The 21279-nt window shown below is 41.4% G+C and overlaps 1 protein-coding gene across 1 annotated transcript in view; it reads right to left on the bottom strand.

Annotated features, from left to right (window-relative positions):
- The window catches only part of CHSY3 (chondroitin sulfate synthase 3), a 152055-nt gene extending 145362 nt beyond the window's left edge, over window positions 1-6693 (bottom strand). The window contains exons 1-2 of the mRNA XM_048931256.1: window positions 5672-6693; window positions 4165-4448 (exon numbers count right to left, since the gene is read on the bottom strand). Of these exons, the coding sequence (XP_048787213.1) occupies window positions 4165-4448; window positions 5672-6374 (987 nt within the window). The 5' untranslated portion in view covers window positions 6375-6693. The remainder of the gene's footprint in view (window positions 1-4164; window positions 4449-5671) is intronic.
- Window positions 6694-21279: the final 14586 nt, after the last annotated feature.

Here is a 21279-nt window from a genome sequence, read left to right as displayed (position 1 = left end):
AAGTACAGTTGCTTAGGTATCTCTGCTTCAGAATTTAGCATGCCAGTATCCTAACAATAAAACACCATCCTATCTTCACCAAAGACAAATACACCCCTAATGCTTGTATGGTGTTCAACTGAAAGCTCCACTTTTATCCGACATCTTCAAAATAGAGAGAGACAGAGAGTCATGGAATATCCCAAGCTGGAAGGGATTCACAGGGATCACCAAGTCCAATCCCTGGCTCCAAAAAGGACCACCAAAACACAAACAGCTAAGTCCCTCACCAAAAATTATGAGGCATAAGAAAGGAAAATCAGCATTTAAAGAAAGTATTTCCAGCAGAAGATGATTAGTAGGCATTCCTATACCTCAAGAGACAGTCACAGTGCCAGGGCAAGCAATTTGATAAAGAGATATCTTTGCAGGATACTTACTGTAAGTACTGGGAATAGAAAACAAATACGATACTAAAGAGTTCCTCTATTTAAAATAAAATTAAAAAAAAAGTTGATGAGACGAGACTATTAAACAGTGGGAAAATACATGCAGTCATTAATGTGGATTGCTTGTATGTACAGTCAAATTACTTTTTTTCAATATCAAAGCATGCATCACCAAAACACTGAAAGTGTATAGGCCAATTTCTATGAATGTAGTTTTAATGCCTTTTTTCTCCTGTAGAAAGTAGAATGAAGTCTACAAAAAGACAACCCTTACAAACTTAGCATTAAAGTCTCAAAATCTTAATTAGTTTTATGTTGCATTTCTCACCTTTCCATTTCTGGAAAACAAAAAAAAATCTCCTGGGTCACTGATAGTATCTGTAATCTGAAGATGTTTGGCTTCTGTTAGAATTGTTAGTCACCTTATTTATTTTCTCCTTTTCTGATTTGTTATGTACTTAGATTACGTATTACAAAGCTATCTTTTAACACCATAAAGATCAGTTTAAAGAAAAGAAAAGAGGAAGGGATGAGAATAAAGCAATCGGCCTTCTCGAGTTTTGGGTTTTTTTCATTTACATAATAGCCCTTTACAAAATAGATCCTCATAAAAAGCAAAGCATGGAACACGATGTCTGTTTTTCAACTGTATCTCTCTCTACTTTCCAAAGAATAAAACAAAGTGTGAATCATTAACGCCAAGCTACCCTCTTCATCCACTGCAAAGCTCTTCTAGGCTTCAAAGTTAGTGGAGGAGAGTTGGTCGCTTGAAATACGGACTCTGAGAACACAAAAGATCCTATTTAATTTCTATTATTATTGATCTGGGAAAGCAGAAGATGCTAAAGCTGAAAAAGAAAAATCTCTGAGACTTTTTAGAGAGGCATTTTTTGCAAATGTGCCAGTTTTAATCACACCTTAATCACTATAGCATTGCCAAAACTGGACAATAAGTTAAGACGTAATTGAAAACCGCATCTGAACAAAGATGGATTTCCTGCAAAAAGCAAGGAGAAAACGATCTGAGCACAACACAGGGCTCCATCAGTCTCTCCTGCCCATGCTGGGGCACTGCACTGCTGCTATAGCTCAGCTGTTACTCCTGACCTGCCTAATGCTGTTCTACCAGACACTCCCAAACACCACCGCCCCTTTGTCTCTCCGTCACACAGGGACATGGATTTGGATGGTTCACCCTCACTCCATCCAGTTCACCACAGGCATGCACAGCATGGTAGGCGAAGCAGAACACCTGTACTGGGCAGCCACTGCACACCAGCAACAGCCACCTTTAATGCTGACTGTGGGCATTTGACAAACAGCAGCCCCAAGGCAGGCTTGTTTCTCATCTGCTCCACCCAAGGTCCCCCCAAAATTCTGCTATTAGACTAGCTTTCTCAGCAATCCAGTGACTAATTTGTGATTTAAAGAGGAAGAGTGCTGTCAGCGGAGACAGAGAGACAGATCACCTCAGCCATAACTTACTTGGCATGTGGGAGATAGGTTCTCAGCCCTGGCTTCCTACTGGGCACAAGAAGGATTAAGTCCAGAAAATTACTCTCTAAGCAACAGTTACTGCAGGTTCATATACCTCTTCTTTTCCTGTTCTTTCTGATGGAGAAAGAAACTCTTAAAATAACACTGTAGTCCTTTCCTTGCCAGCCAGCGTAAGTGTAAATCAATACAGGCACACAGGCAAGCACAACATTCTGGCTGTACCTCTACACAGGAACAAAACAAAGCCTGAGTGGCAGTCAGGTTCACCTACACCACCAGAGGCACCCGGCAAAGATCAAGCACATCACGTTTTCTCATGAGTTCTTCAACTTCCTTCATCTTTAACAACAAAAAAGACTCTCAGTTCCCATTCCTAGAGAATAAATCCAGTAACAAAATTATGTCACACAGATTCAACTTTATTCTACAGGTTTTCTATTCCGACAAACCTGAATGGAATTGTTCCCAGTTCACATTAGTTTTCAGCTATACATTCAAACCTCACAATCTCCCTAAAGGTACTGATGTTCATAAAAACCTTGCAGCCCAGCAGGACTAAGTTCAGTACTTCAGTACAAAACCCCTTCAAGACAAATGTGAAACACGCTTTGCAGTCCATCCTAGACACAAGTCTCCAAAACAGAAAAAAAGCAAATTCAAATTTTGCCCTATCCCACTTACATTCAGTAGTAAATTATAAGCAAGTTATCATCACTTTTCTTCCCAAGATGACAAAACAGAAAAAAGAAAAAAGGAAAAAAAAAAAACAAGATACTACTGTCAGACCAGAATTAGAATTCTAATATCTGATATAAATAAGCAGGCATTTAAGAATTAAGAATTTTAAAATGAACTTTCACAAGCAAAGTCCACATACATCAGAATATAGAATTAAGCTACCAGTGCTTAAAAGTCTGACTAAGAACTACTAGTATAACATTAATCCTCACCTGCACAATAAATACGTTCCCTGCTCTAGCAGTGCAGCTGGTGTATTTTACCACATTTTAATTCAAACCACTTGTTGAAGTAGTCTTTAAAAACACACTTCTATAGTGGAATAAGAGATAAGATTTCCACCTCCTAAATCCATATTAGCAATTTAAGATTTACAGTTCTCTCACCGTTCATTCAGTGCAGCCTACCAAACCCATTTTTAAATAGACACCTTTTTCCAGGCCTTTCAGAAAAAAAAGAAAAAAAAACATTAATGCAGAAAAACAATTATTTTCCTTGACTTTTTGTCTTTAATAACATATAACCTCTTTCAGTGGCCCATTTAAATGATTTTTCTGCTTTATGAGGTAGCGTCACAAGGACAAGCAAAGATTAATATTAAAGAACCAGTCAAAATAACTAAAATTTTATGCTATCACTCTTCACCCTTCCTGTCAGCTGCACACTCCGTCTATTTCAATCTGCAAAGATGATGTTGCCATTAACCACAATGTTTTTTAATGAAATAGCCCTGATTCCTAGTCTCAGCACCGCAAACTTTTTTGGAGCTGCAACACCTCTTTATTACTTCAGAAAATGTTGCTACTGAATGAAGTCATTTTTTCCCAGAAGGACCTAAGCATACTAAGATTTGTTATGCTGTATGTGTCTGTCATAAATTTAAACACTGAGTAAAATACGTTCACTAAGTAAAGTACTGTTGAAAGTGTATCAGGGACACAAGCAATATAACAAATTTCATATCTGTATAAGGAAAAAATTAGTCCCAATTTCTACATTTGTCCATCAGGATTTCTATTCAAATGCATCCGAATAATTAAGAAAATACAGGCAATTCCTCTTCAAATACCACAGTATATTTTATGAATCTGTGCCATAGAAAAATATGATATGCCAAATGCTTATATAGAAATGATTTCTGAAAGGGTCCAACTTCAACATTACACATCAAATGGAGCAGCACCCTGCCAAGGATTATTTATAGAAAACCTACAGGTAATGCTTTAGCAACTTATCAGATAGCAATACTTACAACATGGCTGCTCACAGATACAAGCTACAGTAACCATCACTAAATGAAAACTAAAAAGTACAAGTAGAAATAGTAGATGGTTGCAGCCACGTGCTATGAATGTTTTCCTACCACTTTTCCCTGCAGTCTGCAGTTTACATTCTAATGCATTTATTAAAACCTAATTATAGTGGAAAGAGATGGCAGATTCTCTGCAAGATGCAAAACTCTGTAAATAAACAACCCTGTGGGACAAATCCTTTCACTTACCTCATAGGACCAAACACACTGCGTTCCTCCAAATCTTCGGACGCACCTGCCCACCTCCACGTCCTCGTGAGTGGTGTACATCTCACGAAGGCATTCACCTATGTGTGGCACCATCCTCCTCAGAACCTCCCGGCTGAATATCATTCCTGGCCCTCCCATGCAGAAATTCTCTCCAGGCTCAAGTCCCAGCTTCCCAAGTTCTTCAATGTTACCCAGACCAGTCTGTCCCAAATACAGAGGCTCACTGCTGTTCAGTGAGCGAAGAAACTCCTCCAATTTTTCACCTGAAAAAATAAAAAAACACTGTTATCTGTCTACTGTCTAATGATGGCTGTCTAACAGCCATCTGTTTTCCTGCATCTCAAGCTTGTTCTCTGCAATCTAACAGGCACCTTAGACTATCATAGAAAATTACCTCCAGGGTAGTATCCTTGGGCAACTTTATATGTCTCAGACTATTTTTTAAAATGAATATCCTCAATTAATATTTCAATGGCACTTTCATGTAGCCTGAAGAGAGAATATAATCAAAGCCTTACACTATTCAGCCAACACATGGAAATCATTCCCTCAGTAGTTTAAAACTCTAATGCGAGACAATTTGTCAATATAGTTCTAAGCTGAGGAGGAAGAGACACTGAGGAAAAATGTCAGGTATTATTTCTAATGAGATCGATTTTGGAAAAGATGAGCTCAAGCCTAAATTAGAAGAAACCTTTGATACAGAATAATTTCCTGTTCTTCCCCTTGGAACATGTCAAAAATCCAGCATTTTCTTTTAAATGGCTTACCAATTTTTTGCAAGAAATGTAACTCAGCATTTACCTGAAATTTAAAGTTGGCACACAGGTTTAACTTGCACCCGATTAAAGACAGGTTAACTACAACTCAGAACTAAGCCCAAAGACAACAGTGTCAGCTTTTACTCCTGCAACCAAATCCATGTAGGTGTGGTGTGTAAACAGTTCAGGGATGAATGACAGCTGACAAGTAAGGAACCTATTAAATGACTCAGACAAACCAAGCGACAAATAGTGCAGTTACCTCAAGTTAAATTTCTACAGTTTGTACCACGCTCATAACCCAGACTCATGCCTCTGCCATTTGGCCATACCTCCCTAGGAATAACAAATAACAGTGGTTTTTCTCTTGTTATCAGAAAGCAACTTTTTTCCTTAGGCAGTGGCAAGCACATACCAAAAGGGAGAAGATTGCAGAACGTCCTTAACTAACGGTGTTACAACACCCACGCTGCACCTGGGCCAATACTTTCTGAACGCGCTGCGAAGCGCAGCAGCAGCTTTACAGGTAGACTTTGAGGTCTGCTCGGCTTGCAGTGCTACTCAGCCACGTGAGAATTCTCACTGTAACTGAAGACGCCTCCTCCGAGGAGCGCCAGACCGCAGCCCCCGCGGTGGGCGCTGCCGGGTGGGACGGGACGGCCTCTTTCCGCGAAGCGTCCAGTGCTCCCCTGCCTCCCTCCAACTATCGGGCCACTCGCGGTCACCTTTAATGTAGACGTCGTCGTCCGCCCGCATGAACCACTCGTACTTGTCCAGGTAGTGGTCGTGCATGTACTTGATCATCATGAAAGACTTCTTCTGCGGCGGGTAGGAGTCGTCCACGCCGGGCAGGGCGACGACAGGCAGCAGGGGCAGCCCTGGGGGCGCGGCCGAGCCCTGGCTGGAGAAGAACTCCACGCGGCCCGGCACCGAGGGCGCCCACGTCCGCTGCGCCGCCACCGCCCGGCTGCCCAGGTACTTCTGGGCCGTCATTACCCCAACGTAGAGGAAGTTGCGAGGCTTGGCGCAGCCCGCCGCGCCTCCCCAGTCACCGCTCCCGTTGCGGCTGCCGCCGGGCCGCCCGCTCCGCTTCTCGCCGCCTTCCTCCTCCTCCTCCTGCTCCGCTTCTCCGCCGGCGGCGGGGCTGAACACCGTGCCTTCCTCTCCCGCCGGCAGTTCCCATGGGCTGCTCCGCACGCCCGTGCCTCCCAGCACCGCCGCGGCCGCCGGCTGCTCGACCGCCGCGCCCGCGCCCCCGGCAGCCCCCGGCCCCGCCGCGCGGCCGTAGTAGGAACAGAGGCTGGCGCCGCGCCGCTTCTTCTCGCTCATCTCGGCCACCCGGGGAGCGATGAGCCAGGAGGCGGCAGTGAAGCCCAGCACCAGCCCCAGAACCACGCTCAGCCAGGGTCTCCGCGAGCGTGCTGCCATGGCGCAGGCGGGGCGACGTCCCCCCGCCGCGTCCCGCCGGAGGCGACACCCGTCCCGCCGCGGCTCCGGGTGCGGCGGCTTCGGACGCGGCTCCCCTGCCCGGCCGCGGTGGCCCCGGCGGTTGCACTGCTCCCGAGGCAAACTTCTCCGGGCGGGCGGCGACGTGGGCGGTGGAGCCCTAGCAGCGTCCCCTCGGCTTCGCTGGCACCTTGTCACTGCCGCGGCTGGTCCCTCCCCGCCCCTCCTACCGCTCAGCCTCCTCCACACGGCAGCGGCCCTCGCTTGCCGCTCCGCTACATTCCTCCGCGGTTTCCGAGCGCCTCACTCCGGAGGACGCCGATGCCCAGTCCGAACCGGGGAAGTTACAGCCCCGCCATCGTCGCTCCGGAAGGAAACGATTTTTTTAGGTCTCCACCGAGCTGCCCCGCGCCGTAGCCCCGTCGATGGGCCCGGACTCCAATGCCCCGCCGGACCCCGGCGCCCCCCAACGGCTGGGCCCCGGTCAGACATCGGGAGTCGGCGACGCATCGGCTGTTCGGCGGGCGTGGCTGCGAGTCGCCCGAGGACGGCAGCGGCGGGAGCATCCTGTGCCGTGTCTGCCCCAGATGTGCTCCTGAATGACACGAGTGCGGTGCCGGGAGAATCATAGAATCATAGAATGGCCTGGGTTGAAAGGACCACAGTGATCATCTAGTTTCAACCCCCCTGCTACATGCAGGGTCACCAACCACCAGACCAGGCAGCCCAGAGTCAGCCTGGCCTTGAATGCCTCCAGAGATAGGGCATCCATAACCTCCTTGGGCAACTTGTTCCAGTGTGTCATCACCCTCTGTGGGAAAAACTTCCTCTTAATATCTAACCTAAACATCTCGTGTCTCAGTTTAAAACCATTGTCCCCTGTCCTATCACTATCCACTCTCATAAACAGCCATACTCCCTCCTGTTTATAAGCTCCCTTCAAGTACTTGAAGGCCACAATGAGGTCTCCTGAGAGCCTTCTCCAAGCTAAACAAGCGCAGTTCACTCAATCTTTCTTCACAGAGAGGTGCTCCAGCCCTTTGATCATCTTAGTGGCCCTCCTTTGGACCCATTCCAAGAGCTCTTTGTCTTTGTGTGCTGGGGGCCCCAGGCCTGGACACAGTGCTCCAGATCGGGCCTCACAAGTGCTGAGGGGGACAATTACCTCCCTCTCTCTGCTGGCCACTCCTCTTTTAATGCAGAGTTGGCTTTCCAGGCTGCAAGCACAGACTGCTAGCTCATGTCCTGCTTCTCATCTGTCAGGACCCTTCTCAAGTCCTCAAGTCCTTCTCCACAGGGCTGCTCTCAAAGAGTTCTTCTCACAGTTAGTATAAATACCTGGGATTGCCCCGACCCAAGCGCAGTACCCTGCACTTGGCCTTACTGAACCTCACAAGGTTTTCATGGGCCCACTTCTCTAGCCTGTCCAGGTTTGGATGGCTTCCCTTCAGGAAGGGATCACTCTCATCCCTCATGTTTATATCCACCACATGCAAGTTGCTCATCTCCAGAAAAAAAATCTCCCATAAAAATCTCCTCCATGGAGTTCCACAATGATTCCTAGTGCTCAATTGTCATCTCACAGAAATAAATTCAAGTTAATGAAGAAGCAGTGATGTATGTTCAATTGTTCGCCAGCAAAATCACCCATTTTGTAGCTCTCAAAGGCCATGAGTTGCCTATTATCATTTTTTTAAGTCTCATACATGAATGCCAGAACAAAAGAAGGGAATAGGCTTCAGCATTGTGAGATGACAGCAAAAGTGATGGAGCAGTAGGAAAAGAGTGTCAGACCTTTTTCCAAATAGACAGAAGTTGATCTGCCCACCTAACGGAAGAAAAAAGCCTGCAGTAGATGGTCCTTAGCTATGAAGAGGTCACTCACAGGAGTAATTTTCAGTCTTTCCTTCAAAATACAATGGACTATGTACTCTTCATATCTCTGAGCTGTGAGAGCTCAGGCTCGGGCAGCACACTGCCTGGCTGCCCTGAGGCTGAACGTCCTTTCCAGAGGTATTCATTGCTGTTTGCCTCTCTGCGTACAGGCTGGAGTGTTTATTATGCCCGTCAGCAAACATCTGGTTACCAGGCCCATCTATGTATTTGCTCACAGCTGTCACCACAGCGGCCTGAAGCAGTTTGTGCAGGCCCAAGCTGTTTATGCAACCCCAAGCAGTCCCACCTCAGGCCTCAGGCTTGTGGCACCTGAGGCAGGCTGCCTTTATCCTCCTTCGTGAGTTTGCCTGTATGCTTTTGAGAATTGACTGCTTATCCCCCTTCTGAAAGCCAAAAAGAGGTAGGAATTTTTAATAAAATTAAAAGCTGATTAATAGCAACCAGCGTTCTTGGACTTGGCAATGGCCGTGAGATGCTGTCCTGGCTGAGCAAGGCTGCAATAACAACATAAGCACTGTACCTCAGAATCAACCATCCTTCAAAAGCATTCATTACAGCATTAGGGATTATCAGCATTATGGGCATCTCAGCTTCCCAAAGAAGTCTTCCACTTAAAAGCAGTCTTCCACTGCCTGTGCTTTGCATGCTTAGCTCGGCTGAGTCCTGCAACTTATCTGCAGCACTGCCTCCAGCAGTGAGGGCCCCATGCACACCCACACACTCTACTGCCACAGTGTCCCTAGTCTTTTGCTTGCAGCTGTGGGTCACACAGGGATGACATATGACACCTACATGCTTCCACTGTTCTCACAAACACTGGAGTTACTCTTCTATTCCATGTCAGCAGCTCTGATTCCTCGGGTCTGACAGCAGGGGAAACAGCACTTATCTTTGTCAACAGAAAAATAAATAAATAAATAAACAAGTGAACCTGGGAGGTGGGAGATGACCATAAATATTTTAAACACATCCAAGATGAAACTGAACTGCAAGCTATTTTGTGCTATCAGAGAGGGCTATGAAAAGAGTTGAGTGTGAGGATATTTGGAGCAGAAATCTTACAAGTGTCTACCTGCAGTTGTATTTTTAGCTCAGTGTATGAGTATTTTGATACACCACAGGGAAATCTGTTGGAAATGTGTGTTTGTCTGTTTGCTTGTTTGCTTTTTTGTGGACGGAGCAAAGCAAAGACTGGATTGCTGTTATATGAGCAACTGTGGCATCTAGTGGTTAATAGCAGTCATGTGTCTGTGTTCAGGAAAGTAATGAAATACAAGTTATCTTTCCAATTAAAATAAGGACTTGTTCTAACAACATTAAACTGCCTACCATGGATTCATATCTGCATGTCTTGCTAAATGTTATGATGTGTTTGGTAAGAATACTACATCAGTGTAACTCTGAATGTCTTTGGAAGAGACCATGGTGCGGAGTTAATTTCAAAAATTTGAAATATTATTTTCTGTAAGCACTGGATTGCAAATGAGCAAATCTGCCTTCAGTCCACCATGTTATGTGCTTCAAATTACAACGTTAGGGGACACATTTTGTCCTACTTTTTGTCTTACATAAAAAAGATATAAAATGCAATAGGTTATCACGCTGGTAGGTTCATAGTCTCTGAACACGTCTTCTTACAGAAGAACTGCAGAAACAGAGAGAGATATAAGTTCTTTGCAACACTTTTAAACAAATTTTGTTTGTTTGTTTGTTTGGTGTGGAGGTTTTTTTCTTTTTTTTCTTTTTTTTTTTTTTTTGGTTGGTTGGTTGGGTTTTTTTTTTGAGCTGAGGAAGAAGTAGTCAGACATTTCCCTCTACATTGCAATCTAAAGCCATTAGCAATGGATTGCAAGTAATCCGTCATAGGCTACAAGTTCATAACTGGGCAGAAAATAAAGGAAGTTCACTCTTAGAAACATTCTTGGTTGGTTTTCTCTCATCTGGTTTGTGAAGATGTCTGAAAACGATGTTCACACTTGAGCTGCAGCTTATAGATTGTACTTATTCTATTAAAGGGCATCTTAATCCAGATAGCCTCAACTCCATTCAGAGCCTGTTCTCAGAATCATGACTAACTGCACTTTAAGTGAAGGTGAGGTTGTGAAATGGTATATTAGGGCAGTCCTTTATCCCACTGGTCCCCTATCCTGTGTCAATAATGTTAAGTAATTATGCTATAAAATACAGGTTGATCAGCTGAAACATACATAGCCCAGGAGAAAATTGAAGATGAACAGGAAAGAGAATCAGAGAACCAGAGAATTATTTGAGTTGGAATGACCCCCAAAGGTCATCTAATCCACCTCCAACACCCAGCCTGACCTTGAATGTCTCCAGGGATGGAGCATCCACTGTCTCTCTGGGCAACCTGTTCCAGTGCTTCGCCATCCTGAGCCTGTCCCCATCTTTCTTTTATATCACCTTTAGGTACTGAAAGACTAACATTAGGTCTCCCTGGAGCCTCCTCCTCTCCAGGTTGAACAGCCTCAGCTCTCTGTCTAAAGAGAAAGCATCTGATTTAATTTCACAATCAGAAACAAATTCAATGAAATGAAGGAATTTTTTACTAAAATATGCAGTATTCCAGCTAATAAAAAAAAAAAAAAAAAAAAAAAAAAACAACCTGAAGAGAAATTGTAAGGAGAAATTAATCTCTCCAGATGTATTAGGGTCATCCTTTCAAAGCAGCCACTTGACACTTAACTGTGCAAAGTTTTGCTCTAAGGAATGCTTCATGAATTACTAAGATTAAATATATACATAAATATATACATAAATATATACATAAATATATGAGTACAGATGAAAGATGAAGTAGCTGTTGTGATGTTAAGCAATATTCCAGCCAAGAGGCTCTTTACTTGTTTTTATCAGTGTTATGAATGTCTCCAAACCACGTTCACCCTGAGAACAGACCAAAATCCCCTTCAATGCCTCATCCATTTTTTTGTTGACATTTTGGGTTGGTAAGGACAGTTTTGGAGAATCCTAGAGATAGAAAACAATTTCAGGTACTTATTTTGTATTTTTTTAAGGGATTTTTGAATATTGTGTGAATTGAAAAAGCAGTCTTAGGTGTGGCTTCAATTTATAGGGTAAGAGTCACTGAGATCTATTTGGACTCTCCCAAGTTACTGAAGAGTAATGAAACTGTCAAAGGTTTACAGGCCTATTTGGCCCAATTCCATGACTAATGGGGTGGGGAAACCCACGGAACCATGCCCTGGAAGAGAGGGAAAGGGGAAAATGGGGAAAAGGTAGGGAGATGGGCCTAAAAACAGAACAGGGGCAGTGATCTCAAGCGGAAAGTTAATTTACTAAATATGATATCAGAATGCAAGATAACACAATATAATACGATATAATTGGAGTTAAAGCTAATAAATCAAATAAAATGACAGTGTCCAAAATTGAAGGCCTTACTCTAGTGCTCGAGGCGAGACAGATAGGGAGTGCACAGCTGCAGTGAGGAGCTATCAAAGAAGAAAAGGAACATCTTAGCGACTTGCAAACAGTTTTATCTTTCCCACTAATGGAAAATGGAAACAGAACAGTGAAAGTCTTCTGGAGTATGTAGTTCTCCTCTTCTGAGAACCAGCTACCCAGAAAGATCAACAGTCCACAGAACTGGAGATTGAACTCTTTAACTCCCAGTGCACTACATGATGCTATGATGTGGAATATCGATAACAAAAATCATAAAACCATGACAACAACTAATGCCATTTCAAGACAGAGCTACAACAGAAAAAGCTAACAACAACAAAAACCCACAAATCTACTGCCTGATTTTAAAAATGTAAGAAATGTGTCTTCTTGATGAAAGAAATGAGAAACTCGTGACTGAAATATTCCTTTGTGACTAATCAGACAAGTAGAAATTTTGCTTTGTGACTAATCAGACAAGTAGAGGACAAAGAGTCTTTGAATTCAAAACAAAATTGTCTTGACTGCTTGTAGTAAATCATACACTTTTGTTTTTATCGTCAGGAGGCAATGAATGGCTCCCTTTTAGGTATATGAGATAACAGAAAATGTAATGGATGTCTGTGATGGACTGTAATATGCCCAGGTCACATAATTGCTCGCATTAGAGCTAGGACAGCATTTGCAAAAGACAAATTTCAATGTTCTTGCAAAACACACTAATTAAAACTTGTATACAAAAACAAAACATGAAATTTCCCATGGGAATTTGATATTATTATGGAGAAATATACATTTCAGTGTCCCTCTTTTTTTTATATTTATTAATTGATAAACTTGGGTAATCATCTACATTAATGATATATTACCTAAAAAGAGTTTTATTGTTCTTATTTTTATCATTATGTTCTGTTATGTTCAATGTTTGCGCTTAACTTGATATTGTTACATGATACTAGTATTACTGCAGTGTCTAACTCTTAGGGACATCTGCCTTTCAACATATTTGTTTTTGAAAAGTCCAGACTGTTAGCCCTCACAGCCATTCTACTGAGTATGATTAAATACTTTTATGTTGGCTTTACGTGGCACTGGACCCAGCCAAACCTTGCATAAATATAACCCCTTCTTTCAAGACAGATCAGCCTCTTCTGTGTGATCAGACATAATACACACCTACCATCTTACTACTGTTTCCTTGCAGAGCAGTGACAGTTAACAGAGCAGAAGTTCAGTTGCAGTGTTGTGCTCCTTTCCTCCTGCCCACAGGGCCATTTCTGAAGTTCTGTTTACCCATCCGTGTTCCAAACTGAAACTTGTGAAGTTAAATGGGCATTAGTGTAAGAAAAACATTTGTAATTTTCAGAAGTATATGAGGTTCTGAAAATCAGCAGAAACTTGAACTTTGGATTAAAGATAAGTTTGCAGCATTAGCTATTGCAAAACCCATCTTCTACTTCTGACTACACTCAATTTGCAATTCAGTGAAATATAAACATGCAACTGCATACTACTATAATTTATTTTTATACGAAAGCCAAAAGTGAAATAACAAAAACTATGGCTTGGTTCTGAAATCCATACTTATCAAAGTCCTTTCAAATTTAACATATATTATGTTTATTTGTGAAGGACAGGTAGGACACTGAAATTTACCTTGGCAATTTATATGCAAATTTTATTAAGCCTATAGTATTTTGCTCCTCTTCCATTATATTTATTTCTTTATTTTACAAAAGCAGTTTTGCCTTGCTCCATCTTGAAGTACAAACATGATATGAGATTAAGCTATTATCTCTTATAAACAGGAAACATCCATATGCAATTTCCACCCATATATAGGATTCCTGAAATGATCCAGTATAGTAAACAGCAGTATTTACTGCTTTCCTCCCCAGCTGCCATAACAATAGATCTATATGGAAGGCATAATCTCACATAGTTTTAAGTTTTTCTGGGAGGTTATGTGTCATTTCTCCCCAGATGGGCTGACATCCATATGAATTACTCAGATAAGATGTGCCTTTCTAGGCACACTTTGTCCATTGCAATGTCATGCCACTGAGATGCTGTTGACTTCCAGCCTGCAATGTTGGTATGTTTTGTAACTCACCACATTATAATCTTTGATCCTAACACCAGATCAAGCATGTGACTGGAGGGCAGAGTAGTACCTTCCAGTCCACAGTTAAACTAACCTCCTCAAGGCCACAGAATGAGAAGGTATAGAATCACAGAATCATCAAAAAATGGCTTAGGTTGAAAGAGACCTTCAGGACTACTTACTTCCAAAAGTAGAAGTCTTCTCAAGATCAGACTGCCCAAAGCCTTATTCAACCTGACTCTGAACACTTCTAGGAATGGGTCATCCGCAGCCTCTCTGGGAAGCCTGTTCCTGTGACTCAGAATCCTCTGATTCCCAGTGTCTGATCTGAATTACCCTTTTATTTTAAAGCCATTGTCCTGTCACTACACTTTCTGTTAAAGAATCTCTCTCCAGCTTTCTTCAGGGCTCCCTTTAAGCACCAGAAGGCTCCTCTCCCAGCCTCTTTTCAGTGGAGAAGTACTCCAGCTCTCGTGGACGACTCGTAAGCCAAAAAAGCACTCTCATCTGGAAAGCATGGAAATGCTCCTTAGAGCTATGGTATATGTGTACTGACAGAGACTGTAAAAGACTTTCTGTACTGTTTCCAAAATACTGTAAATCTGAAGATTTCCTGATTTTGAGTTTGTTCTACGGTCATCATCCTGAGAAGTGTGTTTTGGCCTTAACTGGGTGGACAGGGGCAATGTTCTTGAAAGAATCCCAAGCAGAAAAATCCAGAGAATGTTTCAGGAGAATTGAGGATTTGCTTATCTCAGTGGAACAGTTAGCAAAATGAGTCTGGTTCTCATGGCTTCTTGCATATTTCCAGTACTAGGAAATGCAGAGTTTTTTTCTGTATTAACACTTTCATTACATTTTACTGCCTACTATTCTGGTAGCAAATCTAAGAGTTAAGTGGAGTATTTTCTTCCATTTGAAAAAAGAACAGCAATGTGTTGCATCTCCTCATGCACCTAGGATTGTCTTGCACATCAGTCTGGAAAAAAAAAAAAGGTCACAAGCAGCACCAGGGAAAATCTTTCTTTTAAAGACCTTAGCAGAAACACTTAAATTTCAATGTACTCTGAAAACTGACTATAGTAGAAAGATTAACACTGAAAGCAAAGACATTTCTTAGCATAACTTGCCTACAATATTTATCATAAGAAAACAGCTCATGTAGTGCTTTCTTTTAAGCTTTAATATATGCTCATATGCATAGATCAAATAGATATTTCATTGAAATAGTTTGTATTAACTGCTTTCATACCAAAGGTAACAGCACCATCTGATCAACCTGGCCAGATTAGGTTCTCATAGCTATACTCTGTATACACAAGTATCTTACTGTGTAACTGTAAGACACTGTACAAAAACTCCTTTTGTCTTGAAGATTACAGTGGAGTGCAAGGACAACTCTAGCATCTCTACTCACACAGGAGTGTCAGGAACAAGGAAGATGAGGGGAATGTCTTGACACTTATCACCTTCCACTGAGATGCAGGGGCTCGGCCTTGTGTGGGAGTCCCAGCTTCTCTGATGTGGATAAACTTGCAGTGGACCGTTGCACCTCTGATAGACATGCCTTTACTTTGTGCAACCCAAGAAGAACCATACAGTATATATATATGGCTTCTGCAAAAACTGGGCATGGGCTTTCTACTTTGTTGTGTTTTCCTCCTCCTTGTGATCGGCTGAGAAAGAATCTGCACTTCCCATCCCCACTGCCAACAAGGAAATACTGCAGTGGTAACTATCTCTGCCCTCCTATTACAAATCCTTTCTTCTATTTTCTGTCTTTTTACTATCACTTTCTTTGTCCCACCTCCCATCCCCAGACCTAGTTAACCAAAATTTGTGTAAGAAGCTGGTTGGCTAAATATTTGACTCCTTTCTGAGTCTTAATTTCACTTCAGATGTGCATACATCATGAACCATCTTGCCATCGATAGTTGGAGAGAGACAATAATCGGAAGACTGGAGCAGTGTTTCTGAAGAAGTAGCATAGTGTATACTCCACTGTATTTCGGTGAAAAGAGAAAGTACTATCTGAGATGTAGATGCCAAAAACTCTGTTTGAGCCACAAAAACAAACAAAACAAAAAAAGTAAAGTAACATTTAAACAACAATATCAACAGTGAAGAACACTTAAAAGAAAACTCTAGAAAGGAAACAATAAAATAAGTATGTAAAAAGCTGAGGAGCTAGTGTTCCCATAACTGAATAGTTGTGTTACGCTATAAATGATCCAGAACAAGCGGGCTATAAAAACATACAGAATCATAGTATCATAAAAGTTGGAAAAGACCACTAAGATCATGAAGTCCAACCACCATCCTATTTCCACCATAGCTACTAAAGCACATTCCTCAATGCCACTTCTACACATTTCCTGAGCACCACCAGAAACTGACTTTACCACCTCCCTGGGCAGCCTGTTCCAATGCTTTACCAGTGCAGAGAAAAAGTTTTCTGAGAAAAAGTTTTTCCTAGTATCCAACTTGATTTGATAGATTTGAGGTCATTTCCTCTTGTCCTAACGCTAGTTAAGTAGGAGAAGACGCCAGTCTCCATATTGCTACAATCTGCTTTCGGACAGGAATAAGGTTTCCTCTTCTTCTCTGAAGCCTCCTCCTCTCCAGAGTAAACAATCCCAGTTCCCTCAGCTGCTTCTTGTAAGACTCCAGATCCTTCACCTGCTCTACTGCCCCTCTATGTACCTGTTCCAGGGCCTTGATGTCCTTCTCGCAGTGAGAAGCCCAAAAGTGAACACAGTATTGAAGGTATGGCCTCACAAGAGCTGTATGCAGGGGGATGATCACTTCACTGGTCCCAGTGGCTACACTATTACATTCTAATGGCCTGGATACCACTGACTTTCTTATCCTCCCTGTACTCAGCTCTGGTGAGGCCGCACCTCGAGTACTGTGTCCAGTTTTGGGCCCCTCACTACAAGAAAGACATTGAGGCCATGGGGTGGGTTCAAAGGAGCGCGACAAAGCTGGTGAGGGGTCTGGAGCACAGGGCTTATGAGGAGAGGCTGAAGGAGCTGGGAATGTTCAGTCTGGAGAAGAGGAGGCTCAGGGGAGACCTCATTGCACTCTACAACTTCCTGAAGGGAGGTTGTGATGAGGCGGGGTTCAGCCTCTTCTCCCAGGAAACAAACAGGACCTGAGGAAATGGCCACAAGTTGTACCAGAGGAGGTTTAGGTTAGACATGAGGAAAATCTTTTTCTCTCAGAGGGTGGTCAGGCACTGAAATGGCTGCCCAGGGAGGTGGTGGAGTTGCCATCCCTGGCAGTGTTCAAGAGGCGTCTGGATGAGGAGCTATGAGACATGATTTAGTAGCTTGTGGTAGCAATGGTAGTGAGAAGATGGTTGGACTAGATGATCTTACAGGTCGTTTCCGACCTTGTGATTCTGTGATTCTACGATACGTTCAGCCAGGAATAACACCCCCACATTATTTTCCTTAGCACAGCTTTCTGGCTACTCTACCAGAAGCCTGTACTGATACAGGATTTTTTTTTAATTTTTTTATTTTTTTATTTTTTTTGTCAAAAGGGCCCATTTTTTTTTTGGTCTTCTTCAATCTCCTCTGATATTTTGTGTCATCAAATCAAATGACATTTTCAAAGGAAAAAGTTATCAGTTTACAACCAAGCAAAAAATTACCTCATTGTTTTATTTAGCACTGCTGAATGCTTTTATTATATTTCAGTTGGATTCTGGGTAACTATCTGTATTTATCCAGAAAACCTCTCTTAGAATATGTGTTATACATGTCTTACTGCAAAAGCCAATCGAGTTCTATGTAATTGAGAAGATGCATTTAAGATTCAAAGGAAAGAAGCTACAGTTTTCTAAGACCTCATGTTGGTCTTGACATTCAATATATTCTTTCTACAAAGAACACTTCAAAATGATGAGAGTTGAGATGAATTGTAGTTAAGGTAGCTCTCGCCAAAGAAAACCTTTACTTTCACTGTATGTCATCTTTCGATGTAAGTCGTCTGCACTTACTTCTCTAATCCATAGATAAGAGACGAAAATACCAGCAGAGGGAGAGAGAGATTGTGTGTAAGAGAAAAAGCGTCTTCAGGTAGTAGCAATCATGGAATCAGAAAAGCAGAGAATCATAGAATGACTTGGGTTGAATGGGACCCCATCCAGTTCCAGCTACCCACCAAATTAGGCTGCCCAGGGCACCTTCCAACCTGGCCTTTAACAACTTCAGGGAAGGGGCATGCACAGCTTCTCTGGACAGCTTGTGCCAATGTCTCACTGGAGTTGTGGAGTTGAGACTCCAACAACTATGTAATGAACAAATTATAGTCATCACTCTACTCGCACAAGTCCAATGTTGGATTTTGTTCTTCAAGTCTAGATAAGTTCTGTAAGCCCAACCATCTGTATAGACTTTTTCTGACCCAAGGCATGTGATTTTGATAATATTCCTATGCTATTTTCCTTGAAGTAGCTATTTTTTAAGAAGTGCGGAAGATCATATTAATAACATGAACTTTTTTTTTCAAATTTTCTAGGTATTTTACCCTAATACGTCACTTTTTCTGAGACAAAATCAGTCACATATTGAAATGCCATTCTAGTCTGCATCTCTAAATGTCTATGTGAAGCACAAATAATAAAAAAGAAAACTTTGACTGAATCTCTGTGTTAAACTACTAGGGAGTGTCCAATGTAGAGTTACGAAGGTGGAGAAGGGTATATAGGGCAAGACGTATGAGGAACAGCTGAAGTCCATGGGTGTGTTCAACCCAGAGCAGGGGAGGCTGAGGGGAGGCCTTATGGCAGCCTACAGATCCTCACAAGGAGTGAGCTAACTGTGCTGAGCTCTGCCCTCTGGTGAGTGACAGGATTGAACCATTAAGAAAGGAAAATATTAAAAAATTCTATTTAAAAACTACTTCTGCTGTACAGAAATGTTTTGGACTTACTGACAAGAAGCCTCATTGAATTTGGTGGGACTATGGATGTGTTAGTTCAGCTTCTAGTTCCTATTACTGGCCAAGTTTATTAGTAATCACACTAAGGTTTCTAAAAAGGCAGATGAAAGGTGAGTATTACAAGCTTATTGTTCCTGATAAGTTTAGTATGTTGTTTGCTTTAGCTACTCATGCACAAGATTAGAAATCCTGGCAGGAGTGCCTTGAAAAGACTAGGACAATGGAAAAACTGTAATTCTAACTAACTTTTTAATGATTTATTTATTTTATCCTAAACATATTCTATGCGATGTGTAATCTACTTAGTACAATGAGCAGTAAATTTTTTTGTTTTTACAACTCAGCAGCTGGTGGTGTTTGCTGAGATATGACTATGTCCCCTCCATGTCCACTAGTGACTTCAGAACAGCTTAACAGTTCTGTGCTCAACACATGTAGGTAATTTTTTTCACCTTCAAACACATAGTAATTGAATGGTTTCATTAGGTTACTGGTAGTCATTCGGCTGTGATAAATGTTTTCCCTGAAAGACTGAGCTGCAGGAATGTTTCACAGGGAATTGTTCAAAGGAACTGTTCCACTCAGCTGAATGGATTTTTCAGAACTGAAGCTAGATTGAGTTTAGCAGTACTTTCTGTCATTTCTTTTCCCTTATTTAAAAATCAAAATGACCTCACTGGTTTTCTAGGTGAGGTTAATATTTAGATCAGCAATTCCAATACTTGATAAACAATGTTTTGCTCTGTTAAATCTAGCTTTCACAGTGTTAGCCGCGGGGGGGAGTAAGGGGAGGTTGAAACAAAGTCACAACCTTTATGAGACCAGTCCAGTGGACAAGACTGCTATGCAAATCAGTTGAGTTGAAAAATCAGTCCAACTGAATTAAAGTAGTAAGGCATCATATGAAAAAGTATGTCCTATTTTATACATAATAATATGGCAAAATTGCCAAATTCAAAGCTAAAAAGACAGATTAGGTTAGTGCAAACATGGTAAGTAGTCCTTATAAAACCTATATTAAAATAATTCTGAAAGTTGAAAGCAGTAATAAACACACTTTGGTTAAACTATTGAATTTCTGTGAAAGACATTAGAAAGCTTATTGATATCAACAAGCCTTGGACTGGTTCTGAAACTAAGTTTATGTAAATATGCTTTCTACATTTTAACACAAGTAAGCTTTTTACAGCTGTGCAGTGAGACTGACTGGACACTGATGACTTCACTGGGGCTGAGGAAGAATATATGAAGAGTAATTGTGCCACCTTGTGAAGCAATATTGTGGTTGCAGTCTTATGGGTTCTGGCAGCATTTTACTGTCATTCGAACCACAATGTGATATTTTCTGAATCAAGTTATCATTACACAATTTTATTTTAAATCCTTGACTAGAAGGCACTTTCAAATAAGCTGTTCTTCTGAATTACTTAGTAAAAAGTATTCTACAGTTTTGAAAATGTGTTTTACTTGATGATTTCCTGCAGTATGTACCTGGAGTAAGTTGTACAAAAAGTATATTGTTCTTAATAGCAGACTTCTTCCAAAATAATGGTATCTTTGGCAAAAAAAATCTGCTGATTTATACAAATTTATACACTGTACCATTTCAAGAATATGGGAGAAAATAAACAAAGTTTAAAAAATCCACAGATCTTCTACAGGCATAAAGTGGTTTTGTTTTGTTTTGTTTTTTTTTCCTAAAGAGAAAATTAAATTGTATATTTTAACATTTTACAGTTACGTTAATGAAGATAAACTTCTCAAAGCAATAAAAATGTTTTTCAGCTGAAAAGATTTTGTGTGAGTAAAAATATGTGTAAGAGACTCAAGTTGTACGCTGAGTTCAGAAAATTTCTGCAAGGAAACAGTTCCTCTACTTAAACAATAAATCATGTAAAGTAAGCACTTGAAAATTTTTACCTTCATTGTTTACTGAAACCTGCATTTAGCTGACGGAAATCCAGCAGGTACAGAAAGTCATCTACTGTTTCCTTTGTCCTCTTTCATTTGATTAATGCGTAATTTGTGGCACATCTTTGTTGCTCAGTTACACGTCAGCCCAAATTCTGCAGAATATATTCTTATTAACTAAGAAGTAATCCCAGTGGAACTGGGATACTGAATACTAAGATCTCAAAAGAAAAGACTGAACAAAGTGCAGGAGGTTCATTTTGTGCATGAAATTAAGAAGTGCTACTAACTTCTGTTTTTCAATACCTGTATCATTGGAAAATGCCAGAGGTTCTGCAGATGTACATGCAGAATCACAGATCCCAAATCACTGACACAAGCTTTAAGTCTGTTGTGATCGTGGAACAAGTATGTTTGAAATTATATCCATTTGACCTTTTTTAAATGAAAAAGTTTGTTATTTTCTTAAGCATAACAAACTTATGCACAGCTAAATAATGCAGTTAACTAGTTCATCTAATGTTTATACTGAAGAGGTTGCAATAGTGGAGAGAGAAATTATGCAATTTGACTTGTTTATTTTTCATATACATTCAGCAA

Source organism: Lagopus muta, chromosome Z (assembly GCF_023343835.1).
Source record: "Lagopus muta isolate bLagMut1 chromosome Z, bLagMut1 primary, whole genome shotgun sequence".
Lineage (NCBI taxonomy): Eukaryota > Metazoa > Chordata > Aves > Galliformes > Phasianidae > Lagopus > Lagopus muta.
Note: the sequence above shows the minus strand (reverse complement) of the source record. Positions and strands in the feature narration are given on the sequence as shown.